This window comes from Neolamprologus brichardi, chromosome 11 (assembly GCF_056152115.1).
Source record: "Neolamprologus brichardi isolate AB-2024 chromosome 11, ASM5615211v1, whole genome shotgun sequence".
In the NCBI taxonomy this organism is placed as follows: Eukaryota; Metazoa; Chordata; class Actinopteri; order Cichliformes; family Cichlidae; genus Neolamprologus; species Neolamprologus brichardi.
In genome coordinates, this window is record NC_142114.1 from 12,353,481 (window position 1) to 12,380,918 (window position 27,438).

A 27,438-nucleotide genomic window follows, 5' to 3' on the forward strand; every position below is an offset into this window, starting at 1 on the left:
CCTGTATACAGTGTATCCTCGGGTAGAACTCTTACTGCCGTCAGCGGAACAGCAGGATCTGGTTAGCGGAAGCACTCCAGTGCGTTGGATGCGTCACGTTGCCCAAGGTCATGACGCTGTGCCTCAGTTGAAAGGGTTTAGGAGAAAGGCTTTTTTTTCTCACTTTTTGTGTAGTCTATTTGGGGACTTACCTGTGCAATTTAATAACAGGAAATATGGAGACATCGAAATCAGAGGGCACAGTTACATGAATGTTTTCAAAATGACAAGAAAAACATTTTCAGGTAGAAATGGAATAGTGACAGCAAACGATGTTAGTGAACCCTGACTACTGCATTGAATATAACCTACTGCAACTCATCCCCGCCACGGCTCTGTAGCTATTGTGAAACTTGCGCAGTCCAGATTGCATTGTGTCAGCATCAAATTAAAAGATTAAAATAAAAGCACGGGGGTTACATAACTGAATTTCCATACATTTGCCGTTTGGCGTTTTCTCTCAATTAAAATAACAATGATTGGATTTTTTTTCTTACACATCATCAAATAAAGAAATGTACGAAAGTTTATGCCATTTCACTGGACCTCCAACCTTCCTGTGCTTCACTGCAAAGAGAGTGCGCCACGCACGTGACGAGCGCATCCACCCGCGCACAAAGAAAGCGCTTATCAGACCAGCCCACACTCCTAAATAATAAGACATGCAAATAAGAGCGCAAAGTCCGCTGCAGTGTGGACAGTGTGATGGCGGTGCGCGCGAGCAGTGCGCGTAACCGCTCCGCGCAGGTTGGGTTGGAGCGGTGATTGTGGAGAAGACCCGAGAGTTTTGGTAAACCCGCATCGTGGATGAGGAACGCACGTGAGAAGGGCCTGCTACGCGACTCTGCCATCGGACTATGCCTTACCCAGCTCTGGAGGAGAGCAACAGGCAAAGCATAGGACGGGACAGCACAAGGCGACAAGGAGAGGGGAGCAGGCGGGCGTCTCGTGTGCGCTCCGGAGATGGAGATGACAAACCGCAGCCTGCACGGCGACTCCAAAGTCGACTGCGTGAGCTGCGATGGCCTGATCAGCCGAAACCGTGGGGACTCCGCAGACGTGTCGGTGCCACTGACACTCCCCGGGAAACGGACAACTCACATGGAGGGAGACGACCTTTACAGACTCCGAGACAGAAAATTATTACTGGAGGATAAAAAGCGTCTGTGCGCGTGGACTCTGGGCACCGCTCTCTTTGGGATACTGCTCATGATAATCCACGCAGAAATATGTCCCTATGTTTACACTCCGGTAGGTTTAAGACACGAAACACGCCAGTGTCTTTCAGACATTATCTCCACACCGAAATGCACAGCTTACATTTGAAATTAAATTAAATATTTAACCATAAAACTTTATCTTGTATAGTTCGCTACCTTCGTCATTTCTGTGTCAGCTGCCGCCTCTTATTATGTGGATTCATGTAAACATTTTTCTTAAAAGTTCTTAAGGCCCACGCTAGAAGTGATGTGACACATTGCTCTTTTGCGCATGTTGTAAAGCGTTTAAATGATAGCATCTTTAATGATAGCAACTTTGCATCTGCAAAGTTAGTCCTCCGCTTGTTCAGCCCTTCTCTGGAAAGAGCAGACAAAGCTCTGACAGCAACGTTAAGCTCACTTTCTATTTTCAGGAGCTTACTTTTTTATTGTTTGCTCTTGGACTCATGCTCAAATGATAAATGAACAAATGAACACTACTGCTTCTACCTTAATTCAGAGGAACTAAAGCCTGTAAAGACTTGTTCCGCTGCTGGCAAGCAGCACCTCAAATCAATGTCAACCTTTTAATAATACACACCTAGATTTGATTTTTCTTAGAAGCACATTTCAAGACACAGCTTTTCATGACTAATTTCTTGGTTAGCAAACAACACTAACCGCTTGCAGCTCAGCAGCATAATCTGCACAATCTGCACCTGGTCTTTGAACCTCCGTGACCCGCTAATTAGTTAGTTCATTTCCAGACAGTCTATTTGGTAGCACAGACTCATGATATTAAGATGCAGATCTCAGTGGATAACAATGCCAGTCTACACAATCAGCGAATGATTGACCCCCCCCCCCCTCTTGCAGCACATGCCAGTTCCACAAGTTTAGACGCGTGCTGCAGAACATCAGACCACATCCATGCTGTGAAGTCAGGGATTGATCATGCTGTCAGAGAGTCTCACATTTCTAATGCACACCAGGTACACCGCTCTGTCTGTTACATTCAATGAGGTTGACCTGGAGAAATTATGATGGTGAAACTAAATGTACTGGCATAAATATGAGTTCAGAATTTCAGTTTACAAACATGAACCAAAAACAGGTGCTGTTCAACTGCTCCTAACAGCAGGCATCGGCTTTGGTGTGATGGAAATGCTGATGCACTGGAAAAGTGTTCTCTGCCCACAGTAAAAGCATATAAAGCATATTATTTTGGAGAGGCTTCAGTTCTGATTTAACCATAGCTTATATAACTCATGCCAGGATTCATACTATTTTTTGTAACTTCATGCAGTGCCAAAGTCATGAATGTGAGCTGCACCATGGAGGGGGGGGGGTGTTTATCACATAGCAGCGTTAATCGAACATAGCATCTATATCTTTCCCTGGAAGTGCACCATATAATATTATTTGTTTTTATGTCATTTTTATGTATGCTGCAGCATATATTTGGAGCGGCTCTATCAAAGTTAACAATCGTCTACAAAGTTATATTCAAGCAAACCTTTTTCGTGGTTATGCACAAGAACAAAGCTATTTATGGAACGTTTTTCCACATTTCACCTCTTCCCCTGCAGCATGATTGTTAACAGTACTTCAGGCGATCTTTCCACATCATTTAGTGTATAATTAGAGCGTTTGCATGGCCAGTCTAATGGTCTCTCTGTCTTGACTAAGGTTCTTCTAGTTGCCAGGGGGATGCACTTTGACTTGAATGTGACCTTGCTTCATCTTTTCTGCTGCTTTTTTAATTAACCGGCTTTTACAGTTTGAAACAATTTACATGCACCGAGACTGAAAATGTGAGCATTCGATCATTATTGCAGGCATTTGAGTGATTCTGAGACTGCAGGTCAAAAAGAAAGTTTGTGACCGATTGGTCCGCCTGAACATAAATGGGAGATTTTTGTCTCATACAGAAAACATAATTTGGTAGACAGCCCATACATTTTTATAGCATCCTATTGTTGCATCAAACAGCACCTCTCACTAATCATTACTTTGCAGATTATATTTAAACTTAGTGAAAAGCATTCCATGCGCCAAGCAGGTGAAAGTCCTGATAATGAATGTCAATACCATTATCACAACTTTAACGTGGCTATATTTCATCCACTGACTACACAGACTTTTGTTTTTTAAACTCATCACAGCAAAATAATCAGCAGAAATGGATCATCTGATCAAAGGTCAAACAAAATGGGGAGAACTTTTTTTTTTTCACACATGCAGGGCAGCCACATTTGGTATCTGTGCCCCAATCCCCATAGTGGAAATGACTTCTGTGTGAGTTTTGCTTTTGCTTGATATGGGTCAAAAGTGATGTAAATCTTTCTCTTTTTGAATTTGACTTATGTAAATGTAGGCTGTGCAAGCCAGATGTGTGGGTGTGCTGCAAGTATTACACATCCTGTTCTTAAAAATGATGAGTTTAATGTTTCGGTGGTTGCTTTTCCTGTTTCACTTTTATGAATCTACATTGCCTGCAAAGTAGCTGCTGATAGTGAACATAGGTTTGCATGATTATGCCCTTTGCACTAAGAAACTTGGGCAGTCACTGGCATTCTTTGAAAATATGAGTACACAGCATGTGTATATCAACAGGATGAGCTGGTGGTGAGCCTGAGGCTTGGTAGGTATAATGTAGACACTGAACAAAGGAGGCAGCTTGATTAGGATGGATTTTATTTTGCTTGCTGCTTCCCTTTACTGGGATGGTAGTTTGGAGGTTAGTACTGTTGCATTATGGCAACAAGGTCCTTGCTTCAGATCCAGGGTGGGCATGGGGTGGCTTTAAATTAACTGTAGGTATAAATGTGAGCATGAGTGATTGTCTGCAACCCTGAACTGGACAAGTTGAAGAAGATGAATGGATGCTTCCCTTTCATTTGGTTGAAAGTTTTGGGGTAATTACTATTATTTCTTTAAACATTTATTAGCAAATGCTTTAATTTTTTCGCCTACTCTTGATTTAAGACTTACTCAGTAAACATTCACTTTATAATTTTCTGTTTGTAAATAGTATATTCTGAACTCATATGGGCATATGGTACAACAGAGAGATTTCAATGTATATCATCAACCAGACAGCAGGAATGTAAAAAACAAAATGAGATGAAGAGGCAGTTAAAACAAAGCAGCATCTCTCTGATGTTAAGAATGCAAGGTTTTCATTTTTTTTTACCTTTTCCACTACACTACTTTTGATCTTGTCTGATATTTTTTGTAAACCCACACTTAAATTTATTGCAGAGAATGTACATGAACGTTAATGAAACCACAGTGGCTAACAAACCAAACTCGAAAACTAAAGTCAGATGCATGTATTATTACTTTGGAAAGTATTTATTTATTACAAAACTCGACTCAGACCGCTGACTATTGCGCTAGATATAGTGTTTTGTTTTGTTTTTTTATATTGTTTTGCCATACCTTGGGTGGCCTGTTCTGGTGACACTGGATCCTCATTTGTCCAAGACCATCTATCCAAGATTGTTAACCCAAAGTAGGTTAAACAGGAAAATGTTACAGAAATAATTTTAGAAACTCGGCACGAAACATGCTGTTGAGCTCTGTGTTATGGTGTGTGGTGAAATGTTGAGCTTTTGCGGGGTCTTCTAATTAGTGCTGGATGAATCACAGACGTGATGTGGATGCTACGGGAGAGACTGTGGAAAACAATGTACCTTGCCAATGGACGTCACACCATACCACCTACACACTCAACTCGCCTCAAGTATGAAAGTTTGTAATTATCTTTTTGTCAGTAAAACCACACTGAACTATGCTTCTTGTGAAAAAGCAAAAAAAGCTTCCACTAATACATCACCTGCACTGACATGTATGGCTCAGCATTATAGACAAATATAGGGCCTTTTAAAACTGCTGAGACCAAGGTGATTTGGTTTTTGATTCATCACGTGACACCGTCTCAATTTTACGATGGAGCAAAGCATTAAGGTGTGGTTATCTGAGCCTGTAACTGCTTGTTCAGTGGAATGGAAAGTATTTCATTACAAGCACACATTACTTTAATTAAGTGGTTTTGTATGTATTTTTTGGAGTTCACTGTAGAATCAGTAACTCCTTTTTCATTAGGACTAACTACTGTAAATTATGTGAAGCTCATTTTGGAAAGAGTCAAAAAGTAGCCTGCAATTGTACTGTTATGTAACAGAAAGACAAAAATTGTTCAATATAATATATTATGGAAAGAGAAATTCCAACAATACATTCATCATAAACAAAAAGGGGGCTAATGTACATTTGAGAAAACATCAGATTGTAGAGACTGATTGGTGACCATGCAAAGTAACAGAAGTGCTGCCATTATTGGGCAGTAGTAAAATACATGCAGTTAAGCTAGTAGCTTTTTGATTTGTTTTTACTATTTTATAGTTGTGGATAGCATTTAGTGTTTTATAAAGTTGAATATCTTAGGTCTAGTGTTATTTTTTAACCTGGCGAGTGAAATACTCCCATCTGGGCAGTTTCTGGAAGGCAGGTGTTTGACTGACAGCCATTGTATACAAAAGCAAAATGGTTATTCCTACTCTTTCCCAAGAATAGTGGGGAATTTTATTTTTTACGTTTGTTTTTGATCATTGAACAATTTGGCACTTTTTTCCAAACAAAGCAATTGATCAATCCCTCCACTGGCATGAAACCTTTAAACCACAAAGTATAACCTTTTAAATTATACTTTGTGAATACAATCCTAATTCCAAAAAGGCTGGAATGTTGTGCAATATGTAAATAAAATCAGAATACAAAGACTATGAAACTTTTTTTTTTCATGAAAAATGTTACCTCGTTTTGAATTTGATGGCACATCTCAGAAAAGTTGGGATGCAGGCAACAAAAACAGCTGGAGGAGCATTTTGCAGCTAATTAGGTTAACCACTAACAAGTCAGTAACATGACTGGACATAAAACAAGTTTAATCTTAGAGAGGCACAGTTTTTCAGTAAATATGGGCAGTTGTCTACAAATCAAAAAAGAGTGGCTACAATGTTTTGAACATTTCAGAATAATGTTCCTCAACATAAAATTCTAAGGATGTTGAATATCTCATCATGTGCAGCATGTACAGTCATCAAAAGAATGTGAGAATCTGGAGAAATATCTGTGCTTAGGGGACAGAGCATTCTATCTGTCTATTGTTAATAAAATATCAGTTTATGAGATTTACAAATCATTACATTCGGTTTGTAGTTAAGTTTTACAGGGCCAATCTTGGAATTGGGGTTGTGTTTTATTATTATTTATGTATTTTTTCCACTGTGATGGACTTGTGACATGTCCTTCTGGTGTCCTGTGAGAGCTGCAATAGGTCCCAGGCTCCCTTGCAAACCTGAGCTCTGCAAGCATTTAAGACAGTATATTGATAGATTTTTTTTCAGATTTTTTTTCAGTGGATTCTTTAGTTTAGAAAGATGAAAGGATAAAATTTACAGTGTCACACAGCAGACCAAGACAAAGACGTGTGTTCTCTTCACAGTGCCTCAGGATAAATGAATTTTCCTTAGATGAAACAAAGCCAATCCCAGTTTTGAAATCAAAAGAAAAATGTCATATACAGACTGCACCAAGGACAAACTTTTTTACTGCAAATGGAAGAATTTGACTCTACCTGAGGAGCATGTTAACAGTCTGGAACCCATACTGGCTAACAGTAACCATATGTAGCAAGTTTCTGTCTGTTGAGAGCTCTTATTGTGTCTTTTTTTAAAATCTTTTTGTGCATATTTAGACCAAGAAGAAAAGAATGTTCTGATATATATATATATATATATATATATAAAAACACCCAGCACGCCCCTACAGGCGGTTTATCCTTCAAGCTCGGGTCCTCTACCAGAGGCCTGGGAGCTTGAGGGTCCTGCGCAGTATCTTAGCTGTTCCCAGGACTGCGCTCTTCTGGACAGAGATCTCCGATGTTAGTCCCGGGATCTGCTGGAGCCACTCGCCTAGCTTGGGAGTCACCGCACCTAGTGCTCCGATTACCACGGGGACCACCGTTACCTTCACCCTCCACATCCTCTCGAGCTCTTCTCTGAGCCCTTGGTATTTCTCCAGCTTCTCGTGTTCCTTCTTCCTGATATTGCTGTCATTCGGAACCGCTACATCGATCACTACGGCCGTCTTCTTCTGTTTGTCTACCACCACTATGTCCGGTTGGTTAGCCACCACCATTTTGTCCGTCTGTATCTGGAAGTCCCACAGGATCTTAGCTCGGTCATTCTCCACCACCCTTGGGGGCATTTCCCATTTTGACCTCGGGACTTCCAGGTTATACTCAGCACAGATGTTCCTGTACACTATGCCGGCCACTTGGTTATGGCGTTCCATGTATGCCTTGCCTGCTAGCATCTTGCACCCTGCTGTTATGTGCTGGATTGTCTCAGGGGCATCTTTACACAGCCTGCACCTGGGGTCTTGCCTGGTGTGATAGACCCCAGCCTCTATGCCTCTTGTACTCAAAGCTTGTTCTTGTGCTGCCATGATTAGTGCCTCTGTGCTATCTTTCAGTCCAGCTTTGTCCAGCCACTGGTAGGATTTCTGGATGTCAGCCACCTCCTCTATCTGCCGGTGGTACATACCGTGCAGGGGCCTGTCCTTCCTGTTCGCCACAGAACCAGCAAAGGTGTACTCTCAGTGGCAAGGGAACAATAATATATATATATATATATATATGTATATATATGTATATATATATATATTAGATAATTAAAATACTGTGGTTAAAAGAAACAAATTACAGCAACTCCCTTTAAAAATTATTAGTTATTTATTTTTCATCTTCCATCCCTTTATGGTCTGGTTTGATCACCGAATGATGTAATTTCAGGATATTGTTTTTATTTTAGTGTGGATTTCTAGTAAAATGTATTTTTCTCATAAAATAGGTGGATGAAGGAACACTAAAACATAATTTCAGCAAATAATTTCTCATACTCTAGACTTAAGAAGTCACTTGGATGAGTGAAGAAACATTTCTCCCACTGAAAACGCTGTGTCCACATGAAAAGAATCCACTTATTGGGTTCTCATTCTCTAGGTTGTTTTTTAATTAAACTTCATTCTGCACACTTAATACCCACCCTGGCCTGGACATGGCACCCCTGGCACACTGGTTTGTGTGCTGTGACATGTTTTTCAGATTGTTTGTTGTGGGTTTTCATGCTTTTTGAAAAAAACTGACCTGATTTCCGTGTCATTTAAATATAATTGATAAAGTGTTGATAAAGAGTTTAATGCACTAAGATTGCATATATGTTATTAATGATATAAATCAATGGAGTAAAAGAAAAAAATCAAAGATATATTTGGTGTGTGTGTGTCTGAGAGAGCGTATATTCATATGTCTTAATGCATTCTCAATCATCCAGGTAAGTAAATCTCCAAAAGTTGATTCTGTTGAACAGATGAACAGAATCAACTTTTGGAGACATGTGTGTGTGTGTGTGTGTACTTACTTTAAAAAATACTTCTTATTATGGACAGTGGGTGCCATCATATTGCCTGCTCAGGCTCCTCAGAAGCTGATAGAGTATGTCCTAATTTGAGCGTTCACCTTCCTGTTCCACTATCTGGCCTTCCTCCACCTCATCTCCTGACAGCTCTAATCTGACTCTCCTTCCACAATTTTGAGTTTAATCTTTTCTGTCTCTCTCTGCCCTCTTCTTCCTGAAATAGGCTGAAAATGTGAGGTAGTAAGTCCTGCTGTCCACTTCAAAGGAAACTAAACAAAATGCTTGGTTTCAGAAGAGATAATATCACTGGGCATTTCTGAAATTCTACTAAATCAAAGTTAAGACTAATTGATGAAATAATTTCGTTTATGGGAGTAGAATCACAATATCTGCAAAAAATGATCACTTAACCTCCCTTGTGGTCATAAAATGTAGAAGCTGCAATTCCTGTTATTTTGAAAAGAAAGTCCATTTGCTCTGTTAGCCAAACAGACACAAATATAGCATCAAAAGAAAGTGCATTATGTCCTCTTGACAGTGCAGCAGGACTCGTATAGATTGCATAAATGGCCTTTGACATAGAAGTCTCAGATTCATGTCCTCCACAAAGGATAAAATTGAATTGCTGGGTCTTAGGGTAATAAAGTACGTGCTGAATGAAGGACTTGATTTGCATGTAAGTGTTTTCACTCAGTGATACAGAAGGGACTAGCACCTATCCAGTTCTTGGGCTATATCAAACCTTGATATATGAAAACATGAAAAGCAGTGAAATTTTAGACATTGCAGAAGAACAGCTGTGTTTTCATCACTCACGGTTCTGTTTTCTCTAACTCTATCTGTTTTCTTCTCAGGGCTCAAACATTGCATTGATCATCAACTGCTCCATCAGCCTGTCAACTGGGTGTCTTCTGATCCTCATTATAGTTTTCCATTATAAGGACATCCAGGTGAGTATGCTTTTTATGTTTTTTGGCATCGCTTATTGAACTATTACTTATTGTAATTCAATGTAACAGCATTAGTTTGGTTAAAATTCTATTTTTTTTTTTAGAGATACTTAAAGGCAGCTTTTTAAAAAGCCCCTCTCAGGCCATGTCTGGTAGCCTCAACACTGATTATCTGTGATATTTGCTGCATGCAGGAAAACCCCAAATAAAAATTGCAGCCCACACAGGCATGCGCAATATTGCAGCTGTAATGTTTTTCCAGTCTACATGGCTTGCTGCCGATTTGTGTGGGAATTTAATATACATGAAGGGATTTGGTTGAAATTAAACAGAGTAAACATTCTTTCATTTCCCCTCTTGCACAGTCACAGAATGCATGTTTAAGAGTGGTAACAACAACAAGTGCAGAAAGAACTGTGTGTCTGTTTTGTAACAGTTTCTTTTATTTTTGCCTGCTGGGTTTGTATTCTTACCTACAGAGTGTTTAGTTTGGTCATAAGTCGCGTGTATCTGATACAAGAGGGGTACTGTCCAAGTGTGTAGAGGAGATAAGGAAGGACAGGCTTAGGGTGGGGACTGATATAGAGACAGTGTGCAGTGACGCATGCTGTAACTGGTGTCAGAAGTGGCAGGCTAAATCATTCAGACCGTCTCAAAGTGTCTTAGTTGGTTTAAAGAAAAAGTAATAATTAACAAAATGATGAAAGAGGAAGTTCTAAGAATGTCCCTGTTTCACTTTCTTAAACAAAATAAAGCTGCAGATTGAAGAAGTGGAAATATCTGAGCCAAAATTTCAATACACATTCATAGTTTATCTCACAGGCTTCTGTCAAATATTTCTGGTTAAAATCTTTAGCGGGCCAAAAATAATTTTCTTATCATTTCCCTTTTAGCACAGCCCAACTATCGTATACTTGCAATCTTTCCCCGCTTATAATGCAAAGTATGCATGTCGTAGTAATCCACATAATGAGATTATAGTATGCGTATCCCAAAGGATTTTGTTCTTTCTAACAACTTTTTATTTCCCATCATAACTTTGCTGAGGAAATTGATAGAAATGGAAGTCATATAGTTGAAAACACATCAGCAAAATGAAAGCACCCTGCTAATGTCATTAGCAAATATTGTAGGAAAATTCAATTCAGTTTAGTTTTATTCATATAGCACCAAATTATAACAGCAGTCACCCTCAAGTGCTTTATATTCTAAGATAAAGGCACTTTTATAATACACAGAAACCACAACAATTGGGCGACCACTTGTGAGCAAGCACTTGGCGACAGTGGGAAGAAAAAACTCCCTTTAAACAGGAAGAAACCACCGGCAGAACCAGGCAGAAGAGAAAAGAAAAAAAAACAGACTGTGGAAGACAGCCAGAGATGAACAGTAACTAATGCTAACTAATGATTAAATGCAAAGTGATGAATAAACATATAGTAAGTGAAATAGAAATGGAAGATGAAGCTAATGACAGGAGCTTTGGAGAAAAAACATCACAGATTTTATGTACACCATATTTACATACCATCATTACATTAATTACATATCATTATCCACAGTATGAGAAGAAGATGCAACTGTAATGTTATTGTCTTCCATCTCCAACTGCACTTTGATCAAATTCCTTTCTATTTTTACTCTTTACTGTCCTCCCTCATCTCTCAGCTGTTCATCATTGACCACAACCAGGTGGACTGGCGTATCGCCATGACCAGCCACAGGATTATTGTCATCACCCTGGAGCTGTTAGTCTGTGTTATCCATCCTGTTGGATCATATTGGGGGGTGGCCCTCCATGTGAACTCCTCTTCCACCGTTCCCACTCCATCTCCACTCTGTGTTTCCAGCCACCATGGCGAGGCCCTGATGGACATGGAGCTGCTGTTATCAGTGCTGATGTTCCTCCGCTTGTACTTGGTGCACAGAGCCATCTTGCTGCACAGCAAAGTGCTGCTGAGTGCCTCCTACAGGAGCATAGGCTCGCTCAACAATATCAACTTCACCTTTCGCTTTGTTCTCAAGGTACTGATGAACAAACACCCGGCACGCATGCTGCTAGTCTTCATCCTGTTCTTCTGGCTCACTGTGTCCTGGATGCTTACACTGTGTGAGAGGTATGAAGCACAACTGAGACTTTGTGTAATCAAACTGATTCAGAATCGCATTAAACTGATTTTTCATTTGCACGAATGCAGGCATTACAATAGAAAAATATCGTAAAAGGACCAATATGCTGTACAGATTTAAGTATATAAATTTTCTATACATTTTGAATACTGTTTTAATAGAAAATATTAAAATAATTGGCCAAAACAAAAGTCATTAGGGGAAAAACTGTATAGTAATAAAATGATCTGTATTAAGGGACTTATAATTCAACAATGCTTTGACATAGAGTAGTAGTGTCATTTTTTTATTTGCTGCTTTGACTTTTATGAGAGAGCAGGGCCTGTTCAACAAGTTGTACCTGAAGACAACACAACAAAAAAGTCACTCTTGTCTTTATTATCACCTTTAATCGTCATGTTCACATTTTCTGTGAACATGACGATTAATCTCTCTTCCATCTTCACCCAGATGTCAACTGACTATTATACACAGAAAACTCAAAATGCTCTCCAGTAGTTTAACATTCCTCTTCAGGGTTTGATAGTCAGTTTGACTTTCTGGTTCAAAATGGATTTCCAATAAATGATTTCATAATTCTCCCCTAACAAAATTCTTTTTGACGTCTGCCAGCTAAATGTCAGCCTGATCCTCTGCAATCTGCCTGGCTGTTTAAACAGCGTGAGGTCATTTGTTCGTTTGAACCTTAATGGGAGATTTACCTTCAGTTTTCCGCTTCTTTCTCGCATTCGTGTATATTTTGACATTTTGATTTGTCAGAAGTAATAAAAGAGCTTATTACTGATAGCAGATAATTTCACCAAATCTGTCAATACGCAACCATTATGCTAGCTGATTACTAGATCTGTGAGCCAGACGGATAAAATGATATGTTATCTAGCTGTGAGGCTTCAGCAAAGTTTATATTGGGTGTGTACTTTTGATGTTTTACAAGTTTATACTGGTTTCGACTTCCCGAATTCCTGAGTGCTGTAAAAAAATCTGCACTGATAAGGCGGTTTGATTAGTACGCCACACCTTCATCAAACAGACTGTGTTTGAGATGTGAAGAAACAAAATGAAGAACCTCAGAGAGTCAGGGAGAGTGTCACAAATAAACGTATGCATTGCATCACTTCAGCTCTTAATTGTATTTGGTGATTCACTGAAATAGTTAAATATAAGAAGTGATATAGCCTGTAACTGTATCTATAAACAGGTTTCTGGATTAGACTGATATTAGTCAGAATTATCAGCTGCTACTTATACTCAGCTGGTCCAGAGCAGCTGTTGAATAGGATTAGAGAACTAATCCTATTCAACAACTGATATTAGAAAACAAACAAAGAAACAACCATACATACAAAAAAAAAAGTTTTCTGTCTCATATAGTTTCACAACTGGGGGGTGGGGTTAATTGTGGTAATGTTTATTTTTTAACTCGAATAATACATCTTTATAATATGTTACATTACACTTCAGTCTCAGTGCTACGTTGTTTCCCCTGCAGGCAGACCAAAGAATCAACAGGCCATATGGATACGGCGCTGTGGCTCATAGCCATCACCTTCCTCACAGTTGGCTATGGGGATGTGGCACCCAAAACCAACTGTGGCAAGGCAGTGTGTCTCTTCACTGGAGTCATGGTAACTAAGCTGATTTGAGAAAATGTAGTACTGAAAATGATTTTAGATTCACATAAAAACTAAGGGCATACTGAATAAAATAAAACACACAATGCTTGTTCTTCATCAAATGATTGTTTTGGCCTTGTATCAGACAGTGTATGAAAAAGGGAAAAGTGTAGCATCTTTAGCATAGCATCTTTATTTATAATGCACTTTACATCCAACAATGTTGGCCAAAGTGCTACAAATATAAAACAAAGAGAAAGCAGTTGAAATTACATATAGAATACCTTAAACTTAAAAAATAATATAATTGATAACAAACATATTAAGAGACATCAATAAGTCCTGCTGTGTACAGTAAGGCCCAGAAGTATTAGGACAAAGACAAACATGAAGATTTTCAGCTTTAATTCCAGAGGTTTAACAAAGGCATTCCATGAGGAATCACAATCATTTATATACAACTTGATGAACTTGATGAAGTTAATGACTGCCTAAATTCTAGCACCCATGGACTGCTGTCGCCTTCAAAATTTGGTGTTTGTGAAGGGTGCAGTCTCATTTAGATGTTTAATCTGGCAAAGTTTAATCTGGTTTTATTGTTCTTGAGTCTAACCAGTGGTTTGCACCTTGTTGTAAATCCTCTGTAATTCCATTCAGTGAGTCTTGATATTAGACTTTGTCAGTGTCTGCCTCCTGAGGACTGCTCTAGATGTTGTGAAGAGGATTTTCTTATCGATGGTAATAATTCTGTAATCATTCACTTTAGTTGTTAGTGGTCTTTCAGGGCATTTGCTTTGTTACTGAGACGACCAGGTCGTGCCTTCTTTTTAAGACTGTAGCAGGATGTTCACAGCTTTCATTATCTCCCTGATTACTTTAATATGTTTTTTCAGCCCAACGATGGCCTCCTGTTTGCTGTTTACAGGAAGCATTCAGCAAATGCAAATTCAACAATTTGAATCAATTTCAAATCTGTTATCTGCTTATTTTGTCATGGAATAAAAAGGGAAAAGACCTAATTTATCTGAAACTACTTGGCATTCAATTTTCCAATTATTTTTGAGCCTCTGAAAATTAGGGAATGTGTATATTGTAATTCCTAAATTCCTTAATTGAATACTTTTGTTATACTCCTAAAAGTTTGTACTTCAGTCGCATCTTGACTGTTTGAATCAAAGTCCTTTGTGGTGATGTACGGAGACAAAATGATAAAAACGGTCTCATTGTACAAACTGTTATCTCCTTACAGTAGCTGTGAGACAAAAACCCTCAATTCAATAGGGAGGCACACGGAGTGGAGTTTGTCTTTGTTACCACTGAAACCACACGACACACTTTTGAGTGCAAAAACGGACAAAACCAAGAGCTTCTGTCACTGTTTTCACTTTGTCACACTATGTTGTCTCTTCCCGTTTGTTCCATTTCTTCTCTGTTCTGTCACACTGTATTGCATGTTGATTTCATGAATAGCATGAAATCAACATGCTATCCATGTTGATTTCACTGGAGGACTTTTTGTGCAATTGATTTCATTCCTGTGCTGTGATCTATTAGCATCTTTTATCGTCTGCTAGGATTTATTATGTTTTATCGAATCCCTTCTCTGTGTATTTTAGCGTCATTTGTTCTACTTCATTCTACCTTCTCACCCTTAATGTTCTGTTCCACGTGTTTGTTTCATTCCCTTCTGTTCCACTGCAACAACTATTCCTCCATTTTCCTATTTAATTTTTCCTATTTCATTTTCAGGTCAGTTCAGTTTGGTTCAGTTCACTTCTCCGCTGTTTGCAATCTAGCCTATTCTGCACTGTTCCACTAGGTATCTTTGATACATTAAATTCTTCTTGCCTGAATGCCTTCCTTCCCTTGTGTGTGTGTGTGATTTCGATTGCAGCTGCAAGTTGACACAGTGTACTTCTGCAAGACCTTGATATTACCAGGCGCTCACATGAAAAGACTGAGGGAGGGAAGCTGTCAGCATGCAGTGTACCCTGTGCAGTTTGCACAAAGATCTATGTGAAGTGTGATGGCTCTGCTGAGTCTGCCATAGTGTCTCAGAGAATTACAGCCAGGTTTAAGGTTTTTTATGTGTAAAAGAGCAAAAAAGGACATATATGAACATCTTAAAGTGAGATGTTTTTCCTAAAACAAGTTAGTTTTTTATGTTAATGCAAAAATGTTGGTAAGTTAAGACTGAAAAAAAGCTGGAGGGAAAGGTCAAGTGAGGGCAAGCAAGGAGTGGCTCCGTGTTTGAAATGGCAACACATTTTGCTGCTGCCTTGAATTCTGGTACAGGCAGATAAGAATCTCGGCCATGGCTCTGGATGTGGGCACAAGTCCGGTTTAGACACCTCTGTGACAGAGTGGAAAACAGTCCTCCCAATCTTTCCCTCTCTCTTTCTCCATCTCCCTTGTTTTCATTAAGTTCCCCCCTTATAAGGCAAAACTTTCCACCATATCCATTTTAGGTGGTTTATTGCCTTTGGCACCACTACAACAGGAGGGTGTGCCAACCTGTGCCCAGGGTTTGGAAAAAAAATAGATTTCCCACTCCCATCAGGGCAGCTCTGGGAGCTAGAAACTTGGGGTGATACTCACACCTGTAATATGGTTGAAAGCCTCAATGTTCAGCACTTTGGCCTCTGTCCAGCTATAACTCAATTTGCAGCTGTTTTAAGGAGTTGACACCACTTTTTGTATCCCATCCCTGTGTGAGGATGGATCCAAGGAAAGAGTTTGTACCTCCCAGGTTTAGCAGACGATGTAATGATAGATATTTTGTGGCTGGTGGAATGAAGGATAAATATATCTTTCAGAACTCTGGCTCAAGCTTTATTGCTCATGCTTGGTCTTTCTCTCCCCTCTTTCTCTCTCTCTCTCTCTCCTCTCTTTCTAATGCAAGCTGAAAAGTGGAAAACAGGTAAAAACTGGTCAACTTTTATCTTTATTCGTAATGGATATGAGTGCAGTGTTTTGTCTCTGTCTCCATTGATACATCTTTTTATAGATGTGGATGTGTTTTGCTTTGAGACCCATTCGAATATTCACCATCATTCTGTATTTCCCTATCCAGGAATAGCGCTAAGCTATTCTCAGAGGAAACCCACACTATTTTAGTGCCACTGAGGCCTGTCTAAGCATTGAACTTTTTGTGTAAATTTAGTTTTGATTTATTAGATGGAAGAACGAGGATCAACACTGAGTTTTTTGAAGAAGTTCTTTCCTTAGAGGGTAATGGACACGTAAAAAGACACGCTGGCCGCTGTCATTGAGCTTAACTTGCAAATTCAGGCTCAGTCAGTTTTGCCTCAGTATTCTGGATCAGTCTTACATAATCGCTGACGATCTGTTGAGGCGACAACAAAAATACTAAAAGCTCTGTGTGTCTTGGGTTTTAGGGTGTTGCCTGCACCGCCATGCTGGTTGCAATCGTTACAGAAAAGCTGGCGCTGAACAAAGGAGAGAAACATGTGCACTTCTTCATGATGGATATCCAGATTTCTAAAAGGGTAAGAGCATGCAACAATTTTCTGCAAACCTGTATAAACACACAGTAATCAGCCGGCATGCCTTTTTATCAAGTTCTTTCTTTTTTTGTTTTTTTCATTGCTTCCATTTGAAATATTCTGTAGTGGGTCATGTGACATTTGCATGTATGGGTCTTTTCCTGCTTATTATTCTTTTACTTCAAAGTTGATATTTGTGGTTTTGCTTGTTTTCCCCCTGGAATCGCTGCAAATCATATATCCTTTGGGCTACATGAAGTAGGTGTCCGGACAGCTATCGGTAACTGTTCATACCCACATTCAGTGTGCAGATTTGAGAACCATTTAATTTAGATAATCCCTCACAATGAACACCATGTCCGTGTTTGCTGCTATCAGAGTCAATGGGACAATGTGTGGTAATGCAGTTGTAAGAACAGAGAAACTGGAAGTCTGTGCTGCATTGCCACACAGCATTGATACAACAAACTAATACACTTTGGTATGCTTTGTATACTTGGTATTCTGGGCAATAAAAAGGAACCCACAAGAAAAGGAGAATTTGAGTTTTTATGGTTCAAAATTCTGTGAAAGTTTAAAGAAAATATTGTTTACTAATAGCTAAATATAAATGACATCAACAGCTCTCTTGTCCAACAAAAAATAATCTTGATAACAATTTATGTTAATATAAAAGTGTAACACATACATTTTCTGAGCTGTGTTGAAGTTCTCATAAATAGTGGCTCTAATTTTTGTAGCATTTGCATGAAACTTTTTGTGCAACAATCCAATAAACATGTTGTAACCATCAATTACCCTCCCTCCCTTCACTGGTAGCTGCAGTGTTGTAAGCCAAACAAGAGACAGGATAAAACGGATAGAGATGTCAGGATGGATGAGTCACTGCTTTCCATGTTGCATGCACGCTTTGGTGTTTGATTCCTTTACTACAAGATCGTGTGGGAAGAGAGAAGGGAGAACTGCCAGGCTCTTGATGTCCTTTTCAAGGCGTCAAACAGAGGAAATAATCTTATCTCTGTCAGGAAAGAAACTTGTGTCACTTCAGGCCTGTGCAGCAGTGGGCAGGAAACTGCTTACGCGTGTGTTTTGCTTTAAAGGGTGTCTGAAAGTGAGTAGGAGAGAAGTGTGGAAGTTTCAAGTGTCTGCTTGTTGATGGGAAAAAGGGAAGCTTACAAGAAATCATTTTCAGTGTCTTGGTAATACGCAAAAATGTGTAATGACTGATAGATTGTGCAGTCTTGGTTTAAAGCTGTGTTTTGTATAAAGCAGTACAGCTCCCCCCCAAACCGTGTAGCAATGTCTGACTGAAGTAGAAGCACTGCTTTGGAGGATACAACCATTTCCTCTCTCCTGGTGGCTGCATCCTGTCACAAGGTGCATCTTTATGCCTCGCTTTTGGTTGTTTTGGTTTGTGTGTGTGCATGTGCATGCATCCTCCTGAGCTTACTGGTGCAGTCCAGATTTACACTGATGGGAACAAGGGAAGACATCTGGATGCAAAACACTGACAACCTCTATTAATAACCCTCACAACAAGGTCGTAGTGACATCATCACAGGGTAGTTACAGTGATTTGAGCAGGAAGGTAAACAGACATGAATAGAATCAAAGAAAAAACAAAACAAAACAGGAGAATACAAGCGAAATCTAGAAATCTCAAGTTCCTAGTTTAGCCGTTATGGCCTGTTTTATAAATTTCTGTATATAAGACTCACTGACCATAACAGCCACTATCTGAAAACAGCATCATTGTACAAAAGGGTGGAACAGGAAAGGCTATCTGGATTTCATCAGCTGGCCTGGACGATGTGTGCTGTACTAAAATCTTTAAAAGTTAACAGTTAGCGGCTCTGCACAAATTTTATCGGTCAAACTTCCAAAGTTGATCGATATGTGCTGTCACCACATTTCTGTATGTTTAAGCAGTCAGTTCAAATGTTTCTTTTCCCAGATCCGCCATGCTGCTGCTAATGTGCTAAGAGAATGCTGGCTTCTTCATCGTGCAAACGTGACAAAGGGCAACAGCGGTGAGCACAGAAAACACCAGAGATGCCTTCTGGAAGCCATCAGAGTGTGAGTTACTGTATTGCAAAATAATACCTTCAGGCAGGGTGTCTGCGTGCGTGTTTCAGTCTGTGTGAGGGATGTACAGTATGTGGGTGGTGGTTTGTGTGCCTTACATGTGTATTTTATGGGTCATTAACTAATTGTCTACATGCTTAACCACAGAGTCACCAATTTAAAGATGCTAATTTAGATTACTAATTAGATTTGTTTGCCTCTTTTATGTGGACAGGATATGTGTGAACAAATGTCTGCTTTATTATTCTTCAGAGTCCAATGCAAAGTTCTTCCTGGCAAGTAAATAAATAAAAGGCCCCTTTTTTAAATGATTATTTGAAGTGTTTGACAATAACTGACAGCTATTGTGCAAACCTTTCGGGAGATACTTTTAAGAAGAATCGCTTTTTTTCCTCCATAAATTGTGTCTGCTTGTAATTGAACAAGATTCTCTTCTAAGAACAAGTGCATTACACAAGACAGGATGTCCGAAGCGCTGATCATGTGGTACATTATCCTGACAACAGCAATACATGTGTGAGAATATGTCAGCCTGTGTGAACAGGGTCATACTTCCTGCTTTGAACTGTTCTCAGCTATTATAAATAAACCCTGTGTGGAAAGTGTGAGAAGAAGGCACCTCTCTACTTTAAGAGTTACAGTATATACTGTAATGAGACCCTTCTGCTGTCTTTGACCAGGTGCTTGATTGCAAAATTGGTTTTCATATGTCTTTGTTAGCTGATTGTCTATTGAAGGTACTAAATTTAGACCTTTTCCACGTTCGCCGCAAACCTTCTAGCAATGTTTTATAGCATTTCAACAAACTCAGCGTGACTCCTTTAATACTGAGTAATTGAATACTTGATTGTCAGAATATTCCTCAAATCAGAGTTTCTGTAAGTGTTTTATCTCAGTGTAGTCACTCATATTGGATGATCAACACTTCACAGCATTTCTTTTGTTTACATTCCTGTGCCTCAGGATAGCATTTAAAATAAGTCTAATAAAATACAGTTTGAATTTTTCCACGTGTGTCAAAATCACATTTACATTTGTTGTTTTGTTTTTTTTAACTTCACAGATTTCGGCATTTACGCCTTAAACAAAGAAAACTAAGAGATTACGTCAGTGAGATGGTGGATCTCCCAAAGGTAAATAACAGCACATATGAGTCACTGTAAAACTCCATTTATTTACACTTACAGGCCATTACATTTTGTATACATGTTCAGTCGCTCTGTAATGCAGATCTCTAATCAGCCAATCACCTGACAGCTACTCAGTGCATTTAGGCTTGTACGTCAGGTCCAGGCGACCGGCTGAAATTCACACCAATCATCAGAATGGGGAAGAAAGGTGATTTAAGTGACTTTAAAACAGGGTTGTTGATGCCATACGGGCTAGTCTGCATATTTCACAAATCTGCTGTGATTTTCCCACACAGTCATGTCTAGGGTTTTCAGAGAATGCTCTGACAAAAGGAAATATCCAGTGATCAGCAGTTCCCTGGCCACAAACTCCTTGTTGATGTCAAAGGAGACTGAGCAGACTGGCAACACTAACTCAAATCTCAAATAACCACTTTTTACAACCAAGCTATGCAGAAGAGCATCTATGAAAGCACAGCATGTTTAACCTTGAAGCAGATGTTCTACAGTAACAGAAGACCACACTGGGAGTGACATCTGCCAGCTATAAGGAGGAATCCGAAATTAAATATTGCTGTTTGGGGTTTCTTAGATTTAGCAGATAAATGCATACAAAAAAAACTGGATGATGAGATTTTAATTTGTCAAAAGTGAACAGGCACAGAAAAGGTTTCCATGAGGAAAAAACACATTAAAAAGACATCACCTAGTGAGAGTCACAAATGTGATTCTGGAGCGCTGTAATTGCTGGAATTATATGAAAATGTGCCCAGTTTCACTAAATAAGCCGTTCTATGGTTACTTTACAGTCAGTTACGGTCTAACAATCTACTCCTGCTTACTGACTGAGTGCAGCTGAACCGCAGCATGAAAAACAAACAGCTTCAAACAAAACAAAAAGCGATCCAAATGTTTTTGTCTGATTCCCTCAAAATCACTGTCAATCAGTCAGTAATCCACACAAACTCTGCAACATACTTTTAAAATGTATCTGCACAGAGTTCAGTAACGTTAGACTTTTGGTTCTAGTTTGAACTCCAAGTGTGTTTTCTTTTCAAAGCCAAAATATTTGTGTTGTGTGGTGGATTTCAACAGATGCAGATGATTATGTGCGACCTCAGTGCCAACTGGAATAACTCCTATCGGGAGCTGGAGCAGCGAATCCTCTCCATGGAGCAGAAGCTGGACGAGCTGAGTCGCTGCTTCCAACAAACGTCTGATCTGCTGTCTCAGGTTGTACGTCACCGCAACCCAGAGATCAGGTAAACAGTACTTACAGATGCCAGTGTCACTGCACAGATCTGCTAAAAACACACTGTAGGATGTCGTATATAATACATATATTCGCTTTGGAGAATAACAAAATTATTTTGTTGGGTTTTTTTTTTGTAGGTGACACGACTGCACGCAGTTGTTAAAAACAGTCCGTAGTGTTTTCATCTGAAGTATCCACGAATCCTCTCCAACCAGAGCTGCTTTAGACTCTTAACATGCTGAACCACTTGGAGGACTGGCATACTCACTAAAGATCATCTTTTGGCCCCATTCTGAGTGTACTGCACAGTGACTCACTGCTGTTAAATTACACAGATAAAATAAGACCTAAATTCACTGCTGGGAAATCCGAGTGCATTTTCAGGAAATCTGCTGGGTTTTCAAGCAAAAGGATTGGTGACAGAGCCCAAGAACTGACCTGATCTCAGTCAAGGACTGTGGAGGATCCTTTAATCTGCAATAACAACAGATCTGTAAACTGCTATTTGCAAGATATTATTGATGCTCTACATTTCTAGCTTATTCCTGTGGAATAAGCCAATTTGCATGTTTTAATTTTTGCAGTATTTCAGTGTTATTCCAATCATTTTCCATCATCTGAGACACACAGTGTCTCAATAATTCATCACTGTTGTGCTCTCCTGTAGCCATTTAAGTAAATCTTGAATGAAAATGTGTTTAACGGTAAATAGACTTTGGTGAGTGAAGAGAATGAAGTGAATGTCAAATTAAACTTGATGAAAAGAAAGTTTTATTGCAAACTGTAAGTCGAAGGGATCCCATGGCTATTAACTGAAACTTGCAGACTTGCGTCGGCAACACTTTACACCTGTTGAAAATAAAGAAACTTCAGTGGCCTTATAAGCTCATCTTTTAGCAATCCAACTGCTCCATCTAGTGGACAATATTAAAACACACAACAATAATCATAATAATAAAATCTACACGATTTTCTTCCTGATAATTGCGGATTCTTCAGCATCTCAAAGGAGCATAACATTTTCAGCTGTATTAAAACAGAAAACAAGATTTTATCAAACCTCTGTACAAATGTCACTAATAAGAAAGCACTTTGTGAGAACAGCTGCAAAACTGGACCAACTCTCTCTCTCTCTCTCTGGAGGATTAACTGGAGTTTTGTTTAAACTTAATCCAGTGCTGGAAAAAAGCCTCCTTGTTGGCTACCTTTATTTTTTTTTCCATTTTATTTATTTATTTTTTTTAACTCCGGTAGTTAGTGTAGCAGCAGAAAAATGTATGAGAAACTAAATGTGTAACATTTGCACATGGTAAAAACATGTTAATAACCATCTAAAACATGCTTATAATTCAAAGTCATTTAGAATGAGTGTGTTTATGTTTTTGCTTTATTTCTGTCACTGGAGGACACATGAATTAAACAGACTGGTGACAAACAGGTGTCATGTGTGGCATATCTATTTTGATTTGTTGCTTGAAGAAATAAAAACGGATCTATTTGTACTTCTGTCACACCGTAGGCTTCTTCGGTTTGTTACTTGTCCTGTTTTTAAGCTGGTGCCATATGTATGCTGAAGGCCTGAGAAACAGTTCTCCGCAGTCACACGTGAAGGGCATTCTGCATGTTCTCTTGACTTTTCTTTTCCACGTGCAGCCAGAGGGAGATTTTTTTAGAGACCCGCCCTTCAGGTGCTGCGCCAGGAGTTTGGCTCCTGTGAAAGTGTCCCCACAGCTGACACAGATGTAGCTTATGGCCTCCGCGTGCTGAATACAGTGTCTCAGGAGGTGCAGCCTGTGTTTAAAAGCTCGTCCGCATGGGCACTTGTGCGACCGGCGGCCTCGGTGGAGGTACCGGTGGCTGATGATGAGCGAGGGCTGCCGCAGGACAGCGCCGCACTGCCTGCAAGGGTAAGGCGCCTTGGAGCGCCAGCTGGTGTTCATGCGTTTCATCAAAGCCAAGCGATGGCTGTCATTCTCAAACATGGCTAGGATGGTTGGCATTGGTTGTGAGGGGGGGTTAAAGAGCGCACCCTCTTGGTATGTGTCCCGGGGTCTTGAAAGCACAGGAAAAGGGGAATGAAGGTTACTTGAAGGCGGTTGGTTTGGCTGAGCTAGGGCACCATTTGTCCCTGACGTTTGGCCATCACTGTGTGTTCCATTAATGGCCTTGCTCACGAACTTGGTTGACTGGAGCTGGATTTTTTTGCTCTGGGCTCCTCGGTTATCCTTTGCCAACAGTGATGGAGTAGTAACAGTGCACGCCTTGGTGCTGACCACTGACGTGTGAACTTTGGTTACGTGCTCTACTAAATATTTCTCAGAGGTAAAAAGGAATTTGCATATGTTGCATGCTTTCGGCATTGACTCAGAGCAGAAAAGCACCAAAGGCGATTTTCTCCCTTTCGGACACTGGTGGCTATAGTACAAGTTTTTGTGACTGAAAACTTGGCCACAGATGTCACAGGCATACAGAGCCAAGTGGTGTTTCTTAACAGCACTCTCAGTTAGAAAGGCCTTCTTGCACAGAAAGCATTGATATTTTACTCTTACGCCACTGCAGTGCAGCAAGTGGAGCTTAATTGACTTAAACGGACCTCTGCCGCACACAGTGCACATTACACTATTGGCAGCAGGAAAGGGTGCACATGTCATTTGGGAATCTGGACAGTCTAAAAAATGACCAGAATCATTGGGCAAACTGGAGTTGGAGCGACCATTTGTTTCAGAGTGATCTGGAGGCAGTTTATTAGGTTTAGAGTGTGTCATGACTTCATCTTCAGAAGCAGAGCTTGTTGAATCTTCTGCCATGTCGGAATCACTTTCAGTGCTAAGATCTTCATCATCTGCACCCAGTATGTACGCCACACTGTTTTTAGGCATCTCAGGCTTTATATCAGCTCTCTGTTCAGACCTCAGTGCTGGCAGTAAGTCATGTTGAACAGTATCTGCATTTTGCTGCATTGTCTTCTCATTAGGAGAGCTGTCACTGCTCTGCCTCTTATAAATCAAAGAGGAATCTTCTTGGATAAACTCAGAGTCCGTACAGTGTTTCTCTGCATGCTTGTTCAGCTCCCAGACATTGCTGAAAGACTGATGGCATTTGTTGCAGACAGGTGGCAGATGCGCATTATCCAAGTGTGTAGAGAGTGACGTCAGGCGACGGAAACTAACCTTGCAGATGTGGCATGTGGCTTTGGTATTGTGGCTTTTATAATGTGAAATCAATTTCTTTAAGTTGTGGATGTTCTGCCCACATTCCCAACATTTTGATACCAGGTGCACATCTTCGTCGCTGCTCGAGTCTGCTGACATAACAGTCTGTGAATTTTGAACAGAAAAGACAAAAATCAGTTGAAATAGTCCAGAATATAGCACCTTGTTCCTGCATTTACTTTTATACCTGTGGCCCCAGAGACATGTGGACAATGAGTGGACTAAACATTCTGACATGGTTTGTAGTGACACACTTTGGTTCGCTCAGAGTTCTCTTTAATTGGGCTTCTTCTGTTAGCCATTTAGCATGAAACCAAATCATGGGGAAAAGCTACAAGTTTACCAACTCATCAACTGATTCGGACCGGAGAAAACAAACCACAAGTGTGAACATGCTCCTAAGATTTACAAACACTGTCTGAAATGGCTCAAAAACAAATGGTTGAACCAGATTTTCTAATGAACCATACGCTGGTGAATAAAAGATGGACCGATGGTTAGCTCACAGCACATCAGTGACCGTGAGCTAAAGTTCAGCCTCACACACCTGCTCACATGGCTGCAGGCTTTTCATTTGTATTTATGATGTGTGAAGACATAAAACATTGTATAGAAGAGACAGAAAAATACATCAATAAGACACTGAAATATTAACCATTGATGAGGCCACAAGATTAGAGTTTTTACAGTAGCCATTTTAGTTTTTTGAAACCAGACTGATGTGAAATGGTAAATGTTAATGGCACTAATGGAAACCAGAATTAACTAAATTAACTTTTTTTAAATCAGGTGATTTGCCCCCTGTTGGCCATTAGATGAGATGGTTCAAGGAATGATTAAGGAACTTAGCTACATCTATCTTTTATATTCAGTTAAAGAGCTTCTGATATGGCAGAAATATAGTGTATAGTTTTTAAACCTTATTGTAAAGCAAAGCTGCCCAACTTTTAAAGTATTTGTGGCATTTTTTATTTTATTTGCACAAGTTGGTAGTCTGTACTTGCAGTTTTATGCCCTAATGGAATTAAAGTTAGTTAACCAACTTGCAAGCTTTATTTCAAGAAGAGCGCGAACCCTAAGGTAGTCATCTGTCATCTGTGAGGCAGAAAAATTAAGTCGTCATGGAAATGCTAAAAACTAAAGTTACTCTTGTTGCCAGCTGAAACTGGATTATTTTTAGATCCACTTTCCAAACACTCTGGTATTAAAAGTCCTAAATTTGTTCTCAAGAGACAGGTAAAGAAAAACTGTTTCGACTTCCATTAGTTCCCCTGTTTACTGCAACTCCAAAATAATATGAATATTTTTGTAACTCAACATCGGGTGGAGCTAGAAGAGGCATCTGCTTCCACATCCATCTTTTATGTGCAGTCTATTGGCTTCCACAACTAAATAAGTTAACTGATTAATATTTATAACTGAACAAACATTTAAATGTCATCTACATAGCTTAATATCTGTTATTATCTGGAAGCTTTGTTGTTGAGTAAACCAAGGTCTTGGCTAGAAAAAAACAAAGCAAAACAAACACAAAGAAATTAAAATCACCCCCTAAAATTCAAGATATTACCTCTCTCCTGTGATGCTCTTCAAAGTACACAGGTTAATAACAAAAATAAAAAGAATAATTCAATTCAATTTTCAATACTTAAAATAAACATACTTTGTTTAGTAATGACTACTCTTCTCACAGGCATCCACACTCCAGTATCACAGTGCCACTTTTCCATTGAACTATCAACATTTGCTGGAAGAAACAACACACGTTCTCTCTTGTGGCTGACTTAATACTATACTAGATGCACTTACCCCGTCCACAAATACCGGTAACAGCAGACGGTTCGTGCAACTCATTTACTGTGAAAATATAAGTAGCTTAACTTGGTATAATGAGCAAATCCAGCTGTAGGTAGGATAAAAAACAGGTCTCCATATTTCAAAGAGAAAAAGAACAATTCACTTTTACATCGGGAAATCCTCCTGTCCTTTATGGCGTCCAAGATCGCTGTTCCGAACTCATCTACATCCGGTTTGAACCGGAAGAGATGAGCCTCCATCTCCCACAATGCATCGATGTGCTTTACCCACTGAGTGGACAAGACAAGGCAACTCTAAATTATTCTTACGATAAATATAAATATTTTGCAGCTTGCTGCTGCAATTTTTAATTTACAGATTTATTTAAAAATAAATCTTTATTGCAAAGCGATCTCATGCTAAATTGCTAACAGAAGAAGCCCATTATTTATTTTATTTTATTTCATTAATTTTTATTGAAAGAAAATTATGAGACACCTTACTTTTTTTCTGAAATCAAGCTTATACACTAAGAAACGTATTCCCCTGCATCTTCTAAATATCTCTTTTTATTCATATATGTTTATATGCATTTTATGTTAAATAAGCAGAGTGAGTGCATGCCTGAACAATGGAGAAGATTTGAAGAACCTGGGTGATGTTAGAGCTGTAGTAACTAGAGAGGGATAACGCTTATACCAGGAAGATATGGCAAATAGTATTTTAAGCTGGGTTAAGAAGAGAAGTAATGGTCAGTGAGCGGAAGTAAGAATTTATACATAGAAGGAGCACTACAGATGTGATGTTTGCCTTAAGGCAGGGTGTTACAGCAAACAAGAGGAATGAAAGTTTGTAGAAGCAAGATGGAATTCATGTTCGAAAGAGCGAGAGGCAGGTGTAAGAGTGAAGTTGCAAAGAGTAGAGGTAGTCAAGGTAGATGAGCTTAGATATTTGGGGTCATCCATCCAAAGTAAAAGACAGTGCACAAGAGAGGTGAAGAAGAGAGTGCAGGCACGGTGGAGTGAGACAAGTGTC

The 27,438-nt window shown here is 39.5% G+C and overlaps 2 protein-coding genes across 8 annotated transcripts; one reads left to right on the forward strand and one right to left on the reverse strand.

The window, feature by feature from the left end:
• The first annotated feature begins 654 nt into the window (after positions 1 to 654).
• On the forward strand, positions 655 to 22,896 carry kcnn4 (potassium intermediate/small conductance calcium-activated channel, subfamily N, member 4). Of its 4 annotated transcripts, XM_006794756.2 has the most exons (10): positions 655 to 1,290; positions 9,580 to 9,675; positions 11,344 to 11,792; positions 13,295 to 13,430; positions 16,321 to 16,338; positions 16,817 to 16,927; positions 18,879 to 19,000; positions 20,073 to 20,142; positions 21,235 to 21,401; positions 21,532 to 22,896. In XM_006794756.2, the coding sequence occupies exons 1-10, from the start codon at positions 1,003 to 1,005 to the stop codon at positions 21,533 to 21,535; spliced, it is 1,461 nt and encodes a 486-aa protein (XP_006794819.1). In that variant the 5' UTR covers positions 655 to 1,002; the 3' UTR covers positions 21,536 to 22,896. The 4 variants fall into 4 exon arrangements, with proteins under 4 accessions (XP_006794819.1, XP_006794820.1, XP_035765418.1 ...); XM_006794757.2 differs by lacking the exon at positions 16,321 to 16,338; XM_035909525.2 differs by lacking the exon at positions 21,532 to 22,896 and having other exon boundaries at positions 21,235 to 21,405.
• si:dkey-79d12.4 (uncharacterized) lies at positions 20,181 to 26,622 on the reverse strand. Of its 4 annotated transcripts, none has more exons than XM_087848114.1 (3): positions 26,573 to 26,622; positions 26,416 to 26,463; positions 20,181 to 24,711 (listed from the first exon to the last, which is right to left on the reverse strand). In XM_087848114.1, the coding sequence occupies exons 2-3, from the start codon at positions 26,458 to 26,460 to the stop codon at positions 22,903 to 22,905; spliced, it is 1,854 nt and encodes a 617-aa protein (XP_087704240.1). In that variant the 5' UTR covers positions 26,461 to 26,463; positions 26,573 to 26,622; the 3' UTR covers positions 20,181 to 22,902. The 4 variants fall into 4 exon arrangements, with proteins under 4 accessions (XP_087704240.1, XP_087704239.1, XP_087704241.1 ...); XM_087848113.1 differs by having other exon boundaries at positions 26,567 to 26,618; XM_087848115.1 differs by lacking the exon at positions 26,416 to 26,463 and having other exon boundaries at positions 26,567 to 26,614.
• Positions 26,623 to 27,438: the final 816 nt, after the last annotated feature.

Coding starts and splice junctions, on each gene's coding strand:
- kcnn4 (XM_006794756.2), top strand. CDS start 1,003: ATGGAGATGACAAACCGCAGCCTGCACGGCGACTCCAAAGTCGACTGC. Junction 16,928..18,878: donor ATATCCAGATTTCTAAAAGG/GTAAGAGCATGC, acceptor TTCTTTTCCCAG/ATCCGCCATGCTGCTGCTAA. Junction 20,143..21,234: donor AGATGGTGGATCTCCCAAAG/GTAAATAACAGC, acceptor GGATTTCAACAG/ATGCAGATGATTATGTGCGA.
- si:dkey-79d12.4 (XM_087848114.1), bottom strand. CDS start 26,460: ATGAGTTGCACGAACCGTCTGCTGTTACCGGTATTTGTGGACGGG. Junction 24,712..26,415: donor TACCGGTATTTGTGGACGGG/GTAAGTGCATCT, acceptor CAAAATTCACAG/ACTGTTATGTCAGCAGACTC.